This window comes from Microplitis mediator, chromosome 11 (assembly GCF_029852145.1).
Source record: "Microplitis mediator isolate UGA2020A chromosome 11, iyMicMedi2.1, whole genome shotgun sequence".
In the NCBI taxonomy this organism is placed as follows: domain Eukaryota; kingdom Metazoa; phylum Arthropoda; class Insecta; order Hymenoptera; family Braconidae; genus Microplitis; species Microplitis mediator.
Window position 1 is genome coordinate 6,488,642 of NC_079979.1, and position 17,621 is coordinate 6,506,262.

The 17,621-nt window shown below is 29.9% G+C and overlaps 1 protein-coding gene across 4 annotated transcripts; it reads right to left on the bottom strand.

Annotated features, from left to right (window-relative positions):
• Positions 1–6,455: 6,455 nt before the first annotated feature.
• Positions 6,456–8,217, bottom strand: LOC130677294 (uncharacterized). Of its 4 annotated transcripts, none has more exons than XR_008991569.1 (4): positions 8,001–8,217; positions 7,341–7,931; positions 7,048–7,240; positions 6,456–6,683 (listed from the first exon to the last, which is right to left on the bottom strand). XR_008991569.1 is itself a non-coding variant. In XM_057483993.1 (4 exons), the coding sequence occupies exons 2-4, from the start codon at positions 7,360–7,362 to the stop codon at positions 6,680–6,682; spliced, it is 237 nt and encodes a 78-aa protein (XP_057339976.1). In that variant the 5' UTR covers positions 7,363–7,931; positions 8,001–8,188; the 3' UTR covers positions 6,456–6,679. The 4 variants fall into 4 exon arrangements, 3 of the variants coding, with proteins under 3 accessions (XP_057339976.1, XP_057339974.1, XP_057339975.1); XM_057483993.1 differs by having other exon boundaries at positions 7,048–7,258; positions 8,001–8,188; XM_057483991.1 differs by having other exon boundaries at positions 7,048–7,931; positions 8,001–8,205.
• Positions 8,218–17,621: the final 9,404 nt, after the last annotated feature.

Below are 17,621 nucleotides of genomic sequence, written 5' to 3' on the forward strand. Positions count from 1 at the left end.
TATAACGTATGAATATATATTTTCCACTCATTATTAAATAAATAATATTCAATATTAATTAATGTTAATTATTCCCAGTAAAACAATAATTTATATCACAGTGCGTTATTCTCTTCAAAAAGAACAGCCATATTAAAACAAACGACTATAATTATTATTATTATTATTTATAGGTATGAAAATGTAGACATAGTATGGCAGAAATGATAACTATACTCAAATGCAGACATACTGAGTATGTCAGCACTGTCAGCTAGGGAAAAGTGCGGACTGACATAGTTACAAAAAACAATGTCCCCACCGGGCTTCCGTAGCTGCCAGTATACCCCTGTATACTGTGTAAGACTGCTACTGCTCCGCTGCCAGTATACCTCGTATACTGTGTATGACTGCTCTGCTACTGTTACGTCCTCGTCACCCTTCAAACGTTTTGGCATTTAAAAAACACATAAAATGCATTATTATTCTGGGAAATGCCCAGCATGAATAAATCATACGGACCATCCCCGTATGATACTCCTATGGAAATGTATTATTTTATTTTATAATTTAATTTTGTTAGGTAGATACATGTATCTGAGCGTATTCGCATAAATATGATTAATATATATGTGTATATGGGAGATACTTGTATATAAATATATATGTGGATAGAACTTTCATTGAACAATTACGCATTATAACATTCAAATAACTGGAATAAACATAAACGTATAAGAATATACAAATATAAATAGTTTATAAGAATTTCATATCTATAAAAGAATAACTTAATATTCAAATAAAACATTTGTATTCGCATATATACAGGTGACATATGCGTATATATATGTATATATATATATATATACATATATATATATATATATATATATATATATATATATATATATATATATATATATATATATATATATATATATATATATATATATATATATATATATATATATATATATATATATATATATATATATATATATATATATATATATATATATATATGTGTGTGTGTGTGTGTATAGAAATATATATATGCGAGTATAAATATAATTAAAATATATAAAAATAATATTTCCACAAATAATCATTTACAATAAAATATATACGTAAATATACATCAACTCTACGTGCATGTACTACATACACAAATATATATATACATATAAACATTGCATGTATGATATAAAACATACATATATTTCTCTATACAATTAAAACTAATTACAAATATATTTATCAATAAACAGAAATACTGCATGTATGACATATACATAATATTAATCTACACTGAGAAAAAAAAATACTATTTTCCAAACAAGAATTTCTTGGTCCAAGAAATTCGTTCAAAATATTTATTTTTTTAGTATTAATTATCAATTTCTTGAGAGAAGAGCATGAAATTTATTTTTGTTATTATATGAATTTGATATCATAATATGAGTAAACAAAAGAATAGCTTTACTTGAATTAAATAAAAATTATTTCCTTCAATTCTACGAATTCTTGAGACAAAATTATATATTCTTGAAAATTATCAAGAATATACGTTCTTGTATCAAGTAAATGTTCTTGATAAAAGTATTTTTTTTTCTCAGTGTACTATCCAGTAGGTATTCAATTAATACACCATCTTGTACGAAAGAGAGCATACAAATAGGCGAGACAAACATATGAGTGGGCGTCAGGAATAACATGCGGTAACCTGAGTACTGGGCGGAGTAAAACAATAAGAGCGAGGCCCAGAATAAATAAGTAAACGCCTGCAGCAAGAGTAAGTTATCAACTTACTCCGGCTGTTATCCTAATACTAAAAATCAAGAAAAGATCGTTCAGAGGGCTGTAAAACCCTCAAATTTCAGAATAACCAAAATTATAAATTCATCTATTATTTAGTGCTCGTAGCATTTTGGTCTTGTATAATTTAAAATTTACCTATAACTTTCAATAATTTATTTATTAACAAATTTATCGGATGACGACAGCATCTCAGATTTGTTTAAATAAATATGATTGCTTATAAAGCATATCATATTTATTTAAATAAATAATAATTCTCGGTACTTCATCTCCGATAACGCCGGAAGAGCTGGATCATCGATAAATTTTTTGATGAATAAACAATAACTATGGGAGAGCGTTTCTGCGTCTTTTCTCATAGCCCCTACCATAGGGCCCATCTAATATTACAAAGATGAAAAAAGTCACTGCAGCCGCTAATTAATCAGTTCGTTTTTACGCTTCGTTACTGCCGGGTGTGACCCCGTTTTTGAAGTTTTTTTTATAAAGTATTATTTTCGGGTGTGATCCCACTCTGCGTCCAATCAAGGATATTCAAATTTTATCATTCATTCAATTTCAAGAATATTTCAAATTTTATCATTCATTCAATTTCAAGAATATTTCAAATTTTATCATTCATACAATTTTCAAGGACATTTCGATTTTCACCACTACAAGTTTCAATTCAAGAATATCAATAAATTCAAATTCATCCCCTGCGTTAAAATAAAAGGGTGCAGTGATTTTTATTTGTTTGTGAAGTGAAATTTATGGGCAATTAAAATAATTTAATTAAAATTTATTAGTGGAAACTTATAAAATCCAGTGACATTAAAACAAGTTTGTGAAGTTTTATTTTTAGGATTTCTTTTAAAATCACAACAAAAAGGTAACGATTTTTGCTCACGAAAGTATGCTCTCTTTCCCTTTTACAATAAATCAGAATTTTGTAAACAACTTGTGAACAATTGAATTGTTCTCTCTCAGTACACTAAATATATCTTTTTGTTTGTTTCAATAAATCTAATAAATATACATTGCATGCATATTCTTGAACGAACCTTCCAATCAAACACTAGTTATAAACATAAACGATAAAACTAACGTTATTTTATATTAATTCGAGTGGATCTAATAAAATTCGATGTTTTGTTGTGTAACTCCATCTAGAACCTAGTTGAGTTATCCGACGGACAGAGTTGAAATTTGTTAGATTGATCGTTGACAATTAAAATCTGTTCAACTCAGAACTATTATTCAAATTAATAATTATTTATCTGAATTCAATTTAGAATATTCTAGTACTTAAATAAATTTGTTTTACTATTCTACGATCAAATCATTGAAGGTTTAGTTAATAATTAATTTCTTTTTTTTTTTTTATATTATTGAATATTTAATCTACCAAAGTAATAAAACATTAGATATTAAATCGGTTAATATCAAGCCAAGATTTATCAATTCAAAAGAATAAATAAACATAATTTTCTTTTTTTCCTCTTTCTTTCCTTCATGTATTGAAATTCATCCAAATCAAACTAAAACCATTAAACTAAAATTCATTAACAGTTATATTCAAATGAGGAGTTATTTAAAAGAAATATTTAATTCGTCTAATTGGTTCAATTTTGATTAATTTGTTCTGAATTTCTATTTGAAAACCTATTCAGGATCAGAAATTCACTCATCGATTCATTTCCATAAATTAAAATTCGAGTGTAGCAAAGATTTTATTCAAGGCATTTTTTTGTGCTTTTGATTGTTGTTTTCCTATTAGAGTTTCTCAATTAATCGAAATTTAATTGACATCATTGAATGTTATTTCAAGTAAAATCATCCTACTTCCTTACCCTTTCCTCTTATCTAGGAAAATAGCTATCTTAAAACTTCCCGTAAAACACAATGATTACAGATAGCAATTAAGAGATCGACCCCAGAGGTGGTCAATGATCCTTTCGTTGGTTCGCTGAGTGTATTAAAATTTTCCTATAATTATATCATTTCCTTTCTGTCTATTTAACCCTGTTGAACATAAAGTAAAACAAAGAGGTTCAAACACTCAAATTCATTAAATCATTTGATATCATTATTGTTTTTTTTTTATGAACTCGTAAAGGAATCCTGTATCCTGAGTTTAGAACAAATTAATTGTTATATTTTCTTTCTCAACGACTAAACCATACTCTGAACTTTTATTGAGAGCGTTTTTCGAGACACGAATTGTTATCAAAATGTTTTCGAACAGAGCCAATGACGCCAAAGCTACGCAGGCCTAAGGGCTCTGTTCCAAAACTTGAGTATTGCGATTGCTACTCCTGTACGGAGTACGCTAAGATTTGTTCTGGTGAACGTTATCACCGACCTTTAATAAGACCTAACTTATTATTTGTAAGAAGGGATATTTCCCTTACTAAACCTCTTAATCTAAAGAAGTTGAAATATAGATTGATCCCGATCACCGAGGTCGAGAGACCTTTGCCTTTAATATATATAAGCGAAGCAGATCCACGGTTCCATTTCTACGCAGACCAATTCCTGTCCGGACCTTCGCAATTGGAACCATATACGGGGGTACCTGACGATCACGTGGAATTGATAATTCTGGAGTAATTCAAGGAAAAGGTACCTTTTAAAATAGGTCCCCCTTTTCCCACCAATGTGAGTAGAAATAAAATTTTAATTCAAAGATCAGAAGTTATTCCCGGGAATCAGTAGATTCCCAAAAATACTAAAATAACAACTACTTTCCCCATCGGCCCAAATATCACCGGGCCATAACACTACCGCTGCCAGTATACCCCTGTATACTGTGTAAGACTGCTATTGCTCCGCTGCCAGTATACCCCTGTATACTGTGTAAGACTGCTACTGCACCGCTGCCAGTAAACCTCGTATACTGTGTAAGGCTGCTACTGTTCCGCTGCCAGTATACTCCGTATACTGTGTAAGTCTGCTCTGCTTTGCTGCCAGTATACCCCGTATACTGTGTAAGACTGCTATTGCTCCGCTGCCAGTATACCCCGTATACTGTGTAAGACTGCTACTGCTCCGCTGCCAGTATACCCCATATACTGTGTAAGACTGTTCTGCTTTGCTGCCAGTGTACCCCGTATACTGTGTATTGCTGCTCTGCTACGCTGCTTCTTCTGCTGCAGCTGGAATTTCTTCCAGCTTTAATGCTTTCAATTTCAGCTCCCGAGTATTTTTCCCTTACGGTACTTTTACTTTCTACAAGATATTGTCCGATAGTGAGCTGATCTGATCTTACCGTGTATTTGAATCGCTTTTAAATCTTCTGAGTATCCCATCCTCAAGCGAAAAGCGATCAGCGCCCTTTTCCACCTAGCGGCGGCGCTCGGAACTACTGTCGCTCTTTTGCGTGCGATCGCCCATTATCTCTCTCTCTCTTTCATGCCTCTTTCTCTCTTTTCATCTTCTTCTCTTTATCCCGATCTTCGCTTCTGAGAATTTTAATTCTCTTCCACGAATTTTTTTTTTCTTTGTTTCCTTCTCACTCACTCTTATGTTTTAGATATATGTTATTTTTCTTTTTAACATATATATATATATCAGGGATAGGGAGTAACTCCTCAATAGCTGCTCCTTCTTTAAAACTCCCTACTCCTCAGGAGTTAAACTCTCAGAAAGAGTTTCGTGCACACGAGTATACATGCCTAAATACTGTAATATGTCTAAAATCTCGGAGGTTCGAAATTCGCCCGTTTGAGAACGTGGTAGCGTTCTACTCGCTAAATTGAAAACCGCGCGTAAAATCAAAATTCAAAGTTAAGTTTGAATTGAATTTAAATTGAGTTGAGAGTTAAGTTGTTTTAATCACTATTCTTTATTATAATATTTTATAATATTTAAAGTTGGACTTGAACTTGATTTTAGATAATAATTAAATTTGTCGAAATTGAATCGATTCTTTTATTTAACTAGTAGGTTTGTGAAACTAGAACACGAGGTCTCTATTTGAAACTTATAACAAATTTATTTTAAACAACAAGAAAATTTACAAGCTGCTTGTCTTCGAAGCTCGAAGAGAATAATGATACATGATTTTGGTGTCCCACGTTTGAGATGAGTGGCGAAGGTGTCCCGCGTGGGAGGACTGGTCGAGTGGGGGAAGCATGTGGCTCCTCCATTTGAGCTGGACTCGCCTTGAGTCCCTTTGGTGCATCTGCACTCGGAGTGCCACAAATTTGGTTTGCAGACGTTTCAGTTACCTGCACGCCAACACCTTAGACACTCATCTCCGAGTCTCGACCTTTTTTTACGATAAGATTTACATTACGGTCTAGACTATAAGTACTTGGGAAAGCCCCAACAGTTTCCATCTGTTTTGGGTTTTTATAATATCCTTTCATACTTATTTTAATTCTACAATTCTATTTCTTATTTACAAATATTTTACTTAATCCTATTGTTCGAACTTTCATAAAAAAAAATATTATCAAACAAATACCTTTTACTAAGAGTATTTTCTATTTTAATATTTCTATTTCTATTTTAATATTTTCTATTTTTATTTTAATATTTTCTATTTCTATTTTCTCTCATTGACCATAAACTTTTATATACCTTTTACTTTAAACCTAATCTTATTGTAGTTGTTTAAATTATCGGGTTTTTCCCGCGTCGGGTTTACAATTTTATTTTAAGGGGTTAGGGGTACTCAGAGGCCTGAAAAAATGATGATTTTCAATAATTTTTTTTTTGTAGTTAATTACTTTATTTGACAAAAATAAAAACATAGCTTTATTAGAACACGTTTCGATTTGACTTCACGAAAATTTCAAAAAAAAAAATTAATAATTCAAAAAGTTATCGCTGTTTTTGTAGAGCCCGTTCCTCCCGAAGTCCTTTGCGGTGATCATCATAAGTCCTTGGAGATTCATCTAAAATCAATCGGACAAGAAAAATTAGTTTTATTAATAGATAATCTTGTGCCTGATCGAAGCTTTTTTTTTTTTTTTCGAAATTAACAAAATGGAGGCCTCAGGAAATTTTTTTCAAATTTTCGAGAAAAAAACCGACAGTTTATTGTTAAAAAAAAATCGAAATTTTTGAAAAAAAAAAAAATCCTTCGATCAGGCACGAGTTTTTAATGTATTTCAAAAGTACAATAAATTTTATTGAAATCTACCGAGCAGTTTTTAAGTTACAGTGATCACCAGTTCAGAAAACATAGTTTTGAGAAAAACGCATTTAAAGTTTTGCTATGGATTTATGTCGAATTATAAGAATTATTTAATAACTTACACTGAGTCATCTATTCCTGGACCATATAATAGCTCTTCAGCCGTCATAGCAGCTTCCAAAATATTGATTTGCTGGTGCCTACGTTGCAATCGACCTTCTCGGGTGTTATCATTAGCGCGCTTATCTGCTACTTTGATACGTGCAGCATCCATTCTTTCTGCATACCGATGAGAATTAGGCCCACAATTAAGTCCTAGTGTATTCATCAAGACTAATAATGAATTTATACCCTCATTAAATATACACATAGCAACGTATGCAGCTATTTGTACGACAGTAAAACTAGTATTTACCGTTTTTGGGCATATTTTCCATACTAGTTGGTTAAAGCTTTCATTATTATTCTGATTGAATCCACCTACACATCTTGAAAGTAAATTTTCATTACTAAGACCTTCGTATATAGGCTTGATAGCTTTTAAAACATCAGAAGGTAAGGGAGAATAATCGTGAGAATAGGTATCAAGCTCTCCTCTTGCTTCAGCGCGCTGGTAAGAGCACCAAGATTCTTCGCCTTTTGGACACATATCATGATTCGGTTTTTCATCACTCGAATTTCATCAAATTTATTATTCGAAATTCAGTACTGCTGTCTTCAGGTACATCATCTTCAGTGTTTTGTTTTAATTTTTTAGAAGATGTACTCTGAATACTTTCATCACTTTCGGCTGTTTTCGGATTAAAAACATTCTTTCTTTTGACTGAACGCGACTTATTAATTTTTTCAGAACTCCGAAGTTCTCTTGAAACCTTTCTAGAATCACGTCCCATGGTTAATAATTTAATTCACTTGAGAAATAATTTATCACAAAACTATCGACTGATCAGTGCAACGACTACAGGTATACTGGCAACCAAAAATTATTTTTCAGTTCTTGTACTACCTACAAATTGTGAATATATGTAGAAGGATTTATATATATATATATATATATATATATAATTATACATACATTAAAATGGGGAGATATTCATGGCAATGAAACCCGAAAGGTCGGTTGCTTGCAGCTGTTTCTAGCTACCTGCTCTCGAATGCCACGTAGCACCCGAGCGTCCTTTGGTCATTGTTAAATAACTCGAAAAGAATTTGTCGGATTCACTTCAAATTTTCACACAATATTTTAAAAATATTATACTTTAAGAAAATGCAAAAAAAAAAAAATCGATTTTTTGAAAATTCTGACTACCCCTAACCCCTTAAAGTATGAGGGCGCTGGGAATAACCCAGTCGTCTTAAAGGTAGTCGCGAGTACGCGAATACGCAACAATACTCTATGCTTATAGCCCTCATAGCTCTAACTCTCACGAGGAGCAATGAGACTATAGCTCGTCACGAGTATACTCCTACTACGAGTTTTTCTATGAGGAGTATTTGTGTTAAAACTCGTAAACGAGAAACTCCTAAAAGGAGCGAACTCAAAGAGCAAATCAGAATAACTCCTCCCACCACTCGGCGCAAAATTTTTCTTGGACGACTGATTATTTTCAAGCGTAATCTACCTTATCAACAACCCTGAGATAGTTATTTTCTAAAATGTCCAAAATATTTCATAATAGCAAGTATATTTAATATGCTAAAAAATGAAAATCTTTACGGCAAAAAAAATTACTTTATTACTATTTTAATTGTTTCTATCAAAGGCATGGTTAAAAATATTTTGACAAAACAATTAAATTATATATCATTATATGCAAAAAAAAATTTAAATACAAAGCATAAAAAATATAATTATAAAAAACTTTCTTTATTATTTTAAATAAAATTTTCAACCAATTTTCGAAAAAGCCATTGAAAAAAAATTACTATTATTCTCATATTTTATCACTCGGGAAAAATGTTTTTATAAAATTTTATACTGAAAATGGCCTGGTAAAATTTTATTAAGTGTTATAAAAATTTATGAAGTTTTGTATAATTTTATAAAATTAGATGAAATTCTATAAAATTTCACTGTAAAGTCTTCAAAAATTGTATAAAATTCTGGTGTCATCTAGACACTGCAAAGAATATGATTCCGCGGTGATAAAAGTTGTATTACTATTTTTCAAAAAGTTGTTCAATTGTAAATTAACATTTTTTTTACGGGTTTGTGTTGTCATAACAGGCGGTTCAAAAGTGTAAATAATTAATCTATAAATTTGTTGCTTCTTGCAGCCCTTTTTATAAACATACTCATCAAGATGACGTCATGAAAGTTTATAAAATACTTTTATTCCATTAATTATTAATTTTTGAAGTAACAAAAAAATTAAAACTCTAAATAATGTATGTTAAATAATTTTTTTTTTTAATTTTAAGCTATTACTGATTTCATGTACTTGTTAGGCATTATATGATTACTCTTAAAATTTTTTCATGCATATAAATTTTTTATCAACAAGTAGATTTATTAAATATTTTTGAGAAAATTTTTTTCATCATATTGTTAGCGTAAGATGATAATGATTGAAAAAAAAAATTCCTTAAAAACAATATTTTATTGTTTATAATAGTTTTTTTCATATTTTGATTATTTAAATAAATAATTTAGAAATCGTTTTGTTATTTAAATCATAATTTGCATTTCTAAATATACTGGCGAAAAATAAATTTTATTCATTCAAAAATGAATTCAATTAATTTCATTTCAAAAATTGATTCATTTATTTATTTAACAATTTGTTATTAACAATTTTTTTTCCTTTATTTTAATTTTTTTCTAGGACATAAAAAAATACAAAAACAGCAACTTGCAACAAAATAGCAAAAAAAGATTTTTTCAATTTATTAAGAACCATTCTGATTTTGAATCACGACCAAGTCCAAACACTGACTCGATTTGTTAATAAACAAATTGCTGTAACTCTGCAACTATTCAGATACAGTTTTTTACCTTCAAGTCGTTTTTATACAGTATGACTAAAGCTTTCTTATAAATTTTTAACCTAACGTTTATCTGTTATAGTTCTCTAGCTACGCGCATTTGTTTATAAGAATTATCGTATTTTCTATTTCTTACAATGCTTATATCTCATAAACAAATAATGTTGTGACAAATACGATCATTAAACTATTTAAATATATTTTTTTTTTATTTTCAACCTTAATTGTTTATGTGATTTTGGAATAAAAAATGTATACCCGAATAATTATTTCCTTTATACCTCGAATAGAACTTAAAATTAATATTTTTATAATAAGGAACTTCGTTCCTATCTGGTGTCCCACGACACCACACGGTTATTTTGTCAAATACTACAAACGATATAAGGAATAAAGTTGACATAAATTTGGAGGATGATCATTTTTTTTTTTATAAAAAAATTAGATGTAAAATGAAATATCTTGGAAACTATTAAGAAGTTATCGAGACAAACTAGTATCACTGTTTTTGGGATTTTATAAAGAACAAAATGAATTTTAAACGAAGTCTCTACGACGAGTAGTTGCTGAGATGAAAATTATTAAAGCGCGAAAAACGAGAAAGCGCGTCATTTGGTCCGCGCGCGGATAAACAAAAGATTGTAACTCGGTCGCATATCAATATTTTTACAAATTTTTTTTTTTATTCATTTGGTAAATCATATATCAACCATAAAAAAAATTGGTAACTTCCAAAATTATTTTTTCGAATAGTAAAAATCACTTTTTGTTAAATAAAAAATAATAAAATTTCTTGCTGCGTGACTTAGAAAAAATTGAACTTCGTATATCTTTGGGAAGTGTTAGAGACAGAAAGTGGGCAAAAGACGTAGTGTCTTTTTCTAAAGGATTAAGTCCGTGCGTATCCCCACGGACAGATTGTGATCTTTTTTGTTTTTTTTTTTTCGTCTCCAACGATTGAAATTCTCTTTTTCATCAATTCTCATTTTTCGTTTTGTTATAAATAATGTCATCAAAACTTAAAAAAAAACGTTCTAACAATATAGGTATCAAAAGATTGCAAATTTTCGGAATCGGAAAAATAACTCATCGTGTAAAGAACTTTTTTTTCAAAAGTTTATGTCATTGTTGATAATAAATTAGTTAACAAATTAAAAAAAAAATCGTTTCTACAACATAGGTATCAAAAGATTGCAAATTTTCTGAATCGGAAAAATAACCTATCGTGTAGAAAACTTTTTTTAAAAAAGTTCTATTTAAATTTGTTAACTAATTTATTATAAATAATAACGTAAACTTCCAAAATATTTCATTTTACATGTAATTTTTTTATAAAAAAAAAATGATCATCCTCTAAATTTATGTCAACTTAATTCCTTATATTTTTCGAGTATTTAAAAAAAAAATTTTCGAAATCGATCTTTACCCTCGCGGACTCGGGATTACTCCGAAATCATGGTGAAATTTCGGTGAAATCATAGTGGAAAGATAGTGAACCCATAGTGAAATGACAGTGAAATCACTGTAACTTTGTGCCATTTGCTTACTGTGTGATAATTATCATCCGATGGTAATTTTATGATGATTTCACCATCGATTCATAGTAGAATCACAATAGCATAACAGTCAATTTACAGTAGTATAGCTGTAAGTTGACAGTAGTCTCACTGTGTATTTACAGTGATTTCACTATCAGTTTATGCTGGATCTGCAGTGCTTCAGTCATGCTTTCTCAGTAATAATACCGTGATCATACAGTGATTTCACAGCAGTCTTACTATAGATTCTTCGTGAAATCACAATAATATCGCTGTGAATTGACAGTAATATTACTGTGATTTCTTAATCATTTAATCCTGGATCTGCTTAGTTTTCATCGAGATTTAGCGGCAGTATTGAGATCCTATATTTATTGATTCAAAGATAATAATAATATTATAATAGCAACAATAATCCTAATCTTGGTTTTTCAATAAATAATTTTTCTTGTTTAAAAAAATTATTTATTATCCCTTTGTATGACTTCATGTAATTCCTCTGGAGAATTAAATGCTATTTTTTACCCTCGGTAAAGAAGGAATTTTATTTTTTTTTAACGTACGATGGGACTCGAACTGCCGACCCTTCGATTGAAGAGCAGCTTAAGTCATGTACTTTAGCCCACTCGGCCACCACACGCATTCGGAACTAAATATTTAATCTGTTACTTGATGCTATTCAATACTATATATACTCAAGACTAAGTTATAAGAAAAATTATTTTATTAAATACTATAGAATTAAAAGAATACGATATTCATAAAAAAAAAAATGTTTGCCTTCATTTGTAAATCATCAAGTTTTCTGAACTGAAGAATATTTTATTCTAAATTATGATAAATAATAAATATTTACTATTGAAATATTAATCTAAATGATGTTCTCTTTATTTTTTGCAGTAGTTTAAATTCAATTTATACAGTTTTAAAAAAAAAGTTATTCAATTTTTTTATTTATTTATTTTTTTTTATAATTCTGAAGAATTTTACCGTCTTAAGCTTTTATAAAATTAACTAAATTAGATAATTACAGATAAAGTTTCGCTCGGAAATTCCTAAAATAGCTAAATTTATAATAAATAAAATACATATGTGCCAAAATATTTGCTAAACTTACAAACAATTATAAGAGCATTTATGAAATAATTGATATTATTTTTTTTTTCAATTCCATTTCTATCGATTAATGACATTAAAAATTCAAATTTTGATTTTGAAATTGGATTAATGATAGATGTACCGTATCAGATCACTATCAAAGTAGAGTGAAATCATGGAGAAAACGCGAATAATTTGCTGTGAAAATATCATAGAGTCACAGTGCTAATACTACTAGGTTGTCATGGGATCACGGTAAATTCATGGTTAAACTACTATGAACTGACTGTGAAACTATTGTAAAGTCACAGAGTTAACACTATCAGATTACTATGGAATCACAGTGAATTCGTAGTGAAATCACGATAAACTGACTGTGAACCCATGATAAAGCCTCAGTGTTACCATTGTTGGGTTACCATAAATCGATAGCTGATCGACAGTAAAATTATCATGAAAGTATGGTAATTTTATTCTAAACCTACAAAAGAATCACAAGTGAAATCACTATGGAACTACCATAAAATTACTGTAAAATTACTATATAACCAGAGTGACGAAATGGCACAAAACGACTGTGAATTCACTATGAAATTACCATCAATACACAGTAAACTTACGGTAAAATTGATTTCACTGTGATTTCACTGTGATTTCAGAGTAACCCCGAATCCGCGAGGGTACCCACCGAAAAAATGATCTTTGACCATTTTTTCGTGCGCATCGACTGGACTATATGTTAATAGCTTGGGCGCTTAAGCAAAAGTCTGAAGTTCAGGTATACAAATTAGAGCCCTTTCATTGTTACAAATATATTGAAATGAAAGCCTGTAAGTAAACGTGCTATAGTGTATTGTGGACGCATGTAAACGAATGGGCAACGGAGATAACAGCTATTACAGAAGAAAGAATCATTTTAAAGGTGGGTTTTAAATTTTAACTTTGATGTTTAGTGTGCGTTGAGTCCTTAAACGTATTACGTGTTTCTGATCTCTTGTTTCTGAATTAAATAATTTTTTTTAATTATTACATGAATGATAAGTGTACATAATTTTTTTTCAATTACGTGAAATTGTAAATTAATATTAAAGTCGTGATTAACGAAACTTTTCCTCGAATTCTATTGACGATTGTTTCAAAGTGCCGAAGAAATCGAACTACTATGAATCCAGATGAAATCACCCAGGAACCAATCAATCAATCGATTGATTATTTAAAAGAATGTCTTAGTTACGCGTCAAACTTCAAGGAGAAAATTGACATTTTAACTTTTGTACCCCGTGAGTGGAGTACTCAAAAAGTTGCACATACATTCAATGTTTCACATTCATTTGTTCACAAACTACGTCTTTACCAAAAACGGCTGAAGCTAAATAAATCTAAAATTATCTTATCACAGGTAATGTACCGCCATTATATTTCATTAGATAGTATTTACGAAATTTTTAGTATTTTTGTGTTGCATTTTTGGATAATCAAAACTGTTAAAAAGCAACGATGAACGTAAAAGATATTTTTAAATCATTTGAAGAAAAAAAATAATTTTACCAAAACCAAATTTTTAGGATACTCTAAGTTACCTTCGTTAATCTTAGGTGTATTTAATATATAATAATATACATGAGGGTATTAGAAGTAAAGTAATATGAAAGAAAAAAAAAATATTTAGTCTATGTTTTTTCTGAAGAAGCAACATTTTATGAGTTCAAAACCACTTCAGATGGGAAAAAATATTTTTGTCAATTATATTCTTTCAGTTCTGATACCTTCATATGTACATATATATTTTTAAATAATTATAGTCGGAATTTCCACCTCTTGTTCGATTCGACATATAGGAAAGAGTAAACTTCTATTCGAGTTTTAGCTCGTTATTTTTATCAAATTCATCTGTAAGGAAATTTTATTATACTATCTACGATGCAAAATTTTTAGCTTGCTTTATCAGAAATTATTACTTTCACTATCTTAATCAATTATAACTATTATCAAAATATTAATATTTCGAAGATTTTCTCCGAAGTTTTCTATTTTCTATACAAATATCATAAGAAAAAAATGGCTTTATTTGAGTTTTAGAGTTATATATTGAAACTATTAGCTTTATAGAGAAACTATACGTTTTTTAACCAGCCATTTAAAATTGTTATTCCAATAGATGTATGGCCTTTAAAAATTGAAACATTGCTGAAAAAAATTTTTTTCTCACTTTAAGTTTAAATAACTTTTAAACGATCAACTATAATTATATTTTTTTTAAATTAATCTTATAGTTTCTAAAATGGGCTTTAATTTATATCATTATGTTTTCACTTAGCAATGTGTCTTCAATATTCTTATGGTTTCAAAAAGCATTTGTATTATTTCAAAATTTTATCTTTAAAGTAATATAGAATTGAAAATTAATTTTTTTCTTTAATATTCTTAATTTATCTTTCGAGCAATACTGTAATACGTATATTACTTATTTATTGTTTCAATTTTATTTAATTGCTTTTGAATGATCTAGGCTCCTTAAATATTTAAAATTTTGAAATCCAGGTATGAGTCTATTGTCTGTTTGGAACTCTCAATATCTAATGAGGGCTAAGCTAGAAAAATGGAGTACCAAGAAATATCAAATGACTATTGCAGACTCTATATACTTAGTAATTACATTTGTCTATCCCCTCCCTTGTCGTTAGTTTGGGAAAAGAGAAAATTTAAGTATTTCATTCGTTAGTTTACTGCATCCTCTTGGTCAGTTACCACGTGTCTTTTAAAATTTCAATTTCAAAAAAGTTCATATACTTAGTCTTCAGTTATTGTGAAATATTATTTATTACAATTTATTTTACCATTGAAATTTTGTGAGTATGGCTACTAAACAAACTAGAGAAAAAAAACGAAGTGAAATCTTGAAGCTTTTTGAGTATACAGAAAACCAGGCGAAGTGTAAAGTTCCTAACTGTAGTTATAAAGCTGTAAGTATATTTATTATTCACGATTTCTTCTAAAAACGCGGATAACATCCCTTAATAGTTGCGTCTCTTATTTGTTATAAAGATAATTACAGTAATATATCATTAACAATTGTTAAGCATAATTTCGTAGATCAATCGTTGTTTTGTAACAGTTTTGAGTGTTTAAAAATTATTTTAAGCGAATTATTCTTAAGTTTTTTTTTTGTTAATTTATGTTCAGAACTAAAATACAATTTTTTATAAATTTATAAATTTTTTTTTTCATTTTTTTTATAGAATGAGCACAGTCACAATCAAAAGCGTCATATAAAGGATCGACACTGAGAAATTTTTAATCAATTTAAAAGCCAATATGACAGTGAATTATCATGTACTGACGCTGAAGAAGAGTCAAAAAAGGAACTCAAATGTTTAACGAATGTTCCTTTAAACAAAACACTTATAAAGACCGCACTTTTGAAGCTGGTGACTATTAATGGCCGTCCTTTCTCAATCATTCAAGATGAAGGGATGCGGATGATTCTGGATCCACTACTTTCTAGGCTACCAGAAAAATTGGTCATCAATGAAGAAACCATTAAAGACGACGTTCTTGGTGCTGCTAAAAGAATCAAGAAAATAATTCAGGAAGAAGTGCTAGCAAGTCATTTAGTCAGCTTGAAAGTCGATATTGCATCACGAATGGGGCGCTCATTTTTAGGGGTCAATATACAATATATTCAAAAAGCTAGAATAATAATCAGAACACTTGCAGTTGAAGAAATAACGGAGAAGCATTCAGGTGAAAATTTGAAGAAATTGATACTAAACATATTTGAACGGTATGGAATCGATTTAAGAAATATTTATTCCTTCACATCTGATAACGGGACAAATATGGTCAAGCTCTGCGAATTATTAGCTAACGAACGCGATTTAGAGAACCAAGATGAGATAATTGATGATAATATTTGTAGTGTTGAAAATACTAATACGGACGCTACAGATGAAGCCATTGTTGTCTTGACGGATTCTCTAGTACACGAGTTGGACATGGAAACTGATATCATTGGAAATACTAGTATAGATATTTGTGACCTTGAAGACGATAATGAATTACAATCTGATTCATTAGAACTTGAACTCACCGACTCAATGGAATTGCTTCAGCAAAGTTTGTCATTAGTTGATATACGTTGTGCAGCTCATACGCTGCAACTTGCGGTTCAGGCAGCAGTCAAGAACTCGAATCTCCAAAAATCTTTATCGAAAGCAAGAAGTGCAGTGAAAATTTTTAGAGTTGATTCCATAATGAATGCAATAAGACGTCTACGCCCGACTGCTTCAAAACCCGTTCTTGATTTGCCTACTCGTTGGCAATCTACGTACGATATGTTATCGTCACTAGTGAAGCTAGAAGATTTCAAAAGTTATGTTCCACAAATGACCGCAAATGATTGGAATCAAATAAAATCTTACGTGAGGGCATTAAAACCAGCAAAAGATGCTACTTTAAAACTACAAAAAGAGCAATTAACATTACCGGAGTTTTACTCAATCTGGTTAATATGCCTAGAAGAAACTGAAACAATAGAAACGCCCCTATCTAAAAATATTATCAAGTTTATGAAAATTCGACAGAGTGAACTTTTTAATAATGAAGCTCTGATAGCCGGCGTTTATTTAGATCCTCTTTATAATGTTTTATTGACTCCACAACAAGAAACTCAGGCTGTAAACCATTTGTGTCAAGTTTGGCAAACTTTGATCTCATTGAAAAAAACAGATCAGGTTGTACAGGATTCGACAAATAGTAAAACTGATACAACAATTGAAGAATTGAAAAAGGATGAAGCAATCCCATCAATACTTTTACAACAATTACACGCTAGAAAAAGAGCAAAACTCGAAAATAATGTTGTTATTGACATAAGGCCACTACTGTTAAATTTCAAATCTCAACAGGAACGGAGTCATAAAAGTCCTTTGCTTCAATATTGGGAAGAAAATAAATTATTGATGCCGGAACTTTATGACTTAGCCAAAATTGTCCTAGCAACGCCTGCTACTCAAGTGACGGTGGAACGACTATTTTCAGGTTTAAAATATATTTTTTCAGACTTGCGTGGAAGA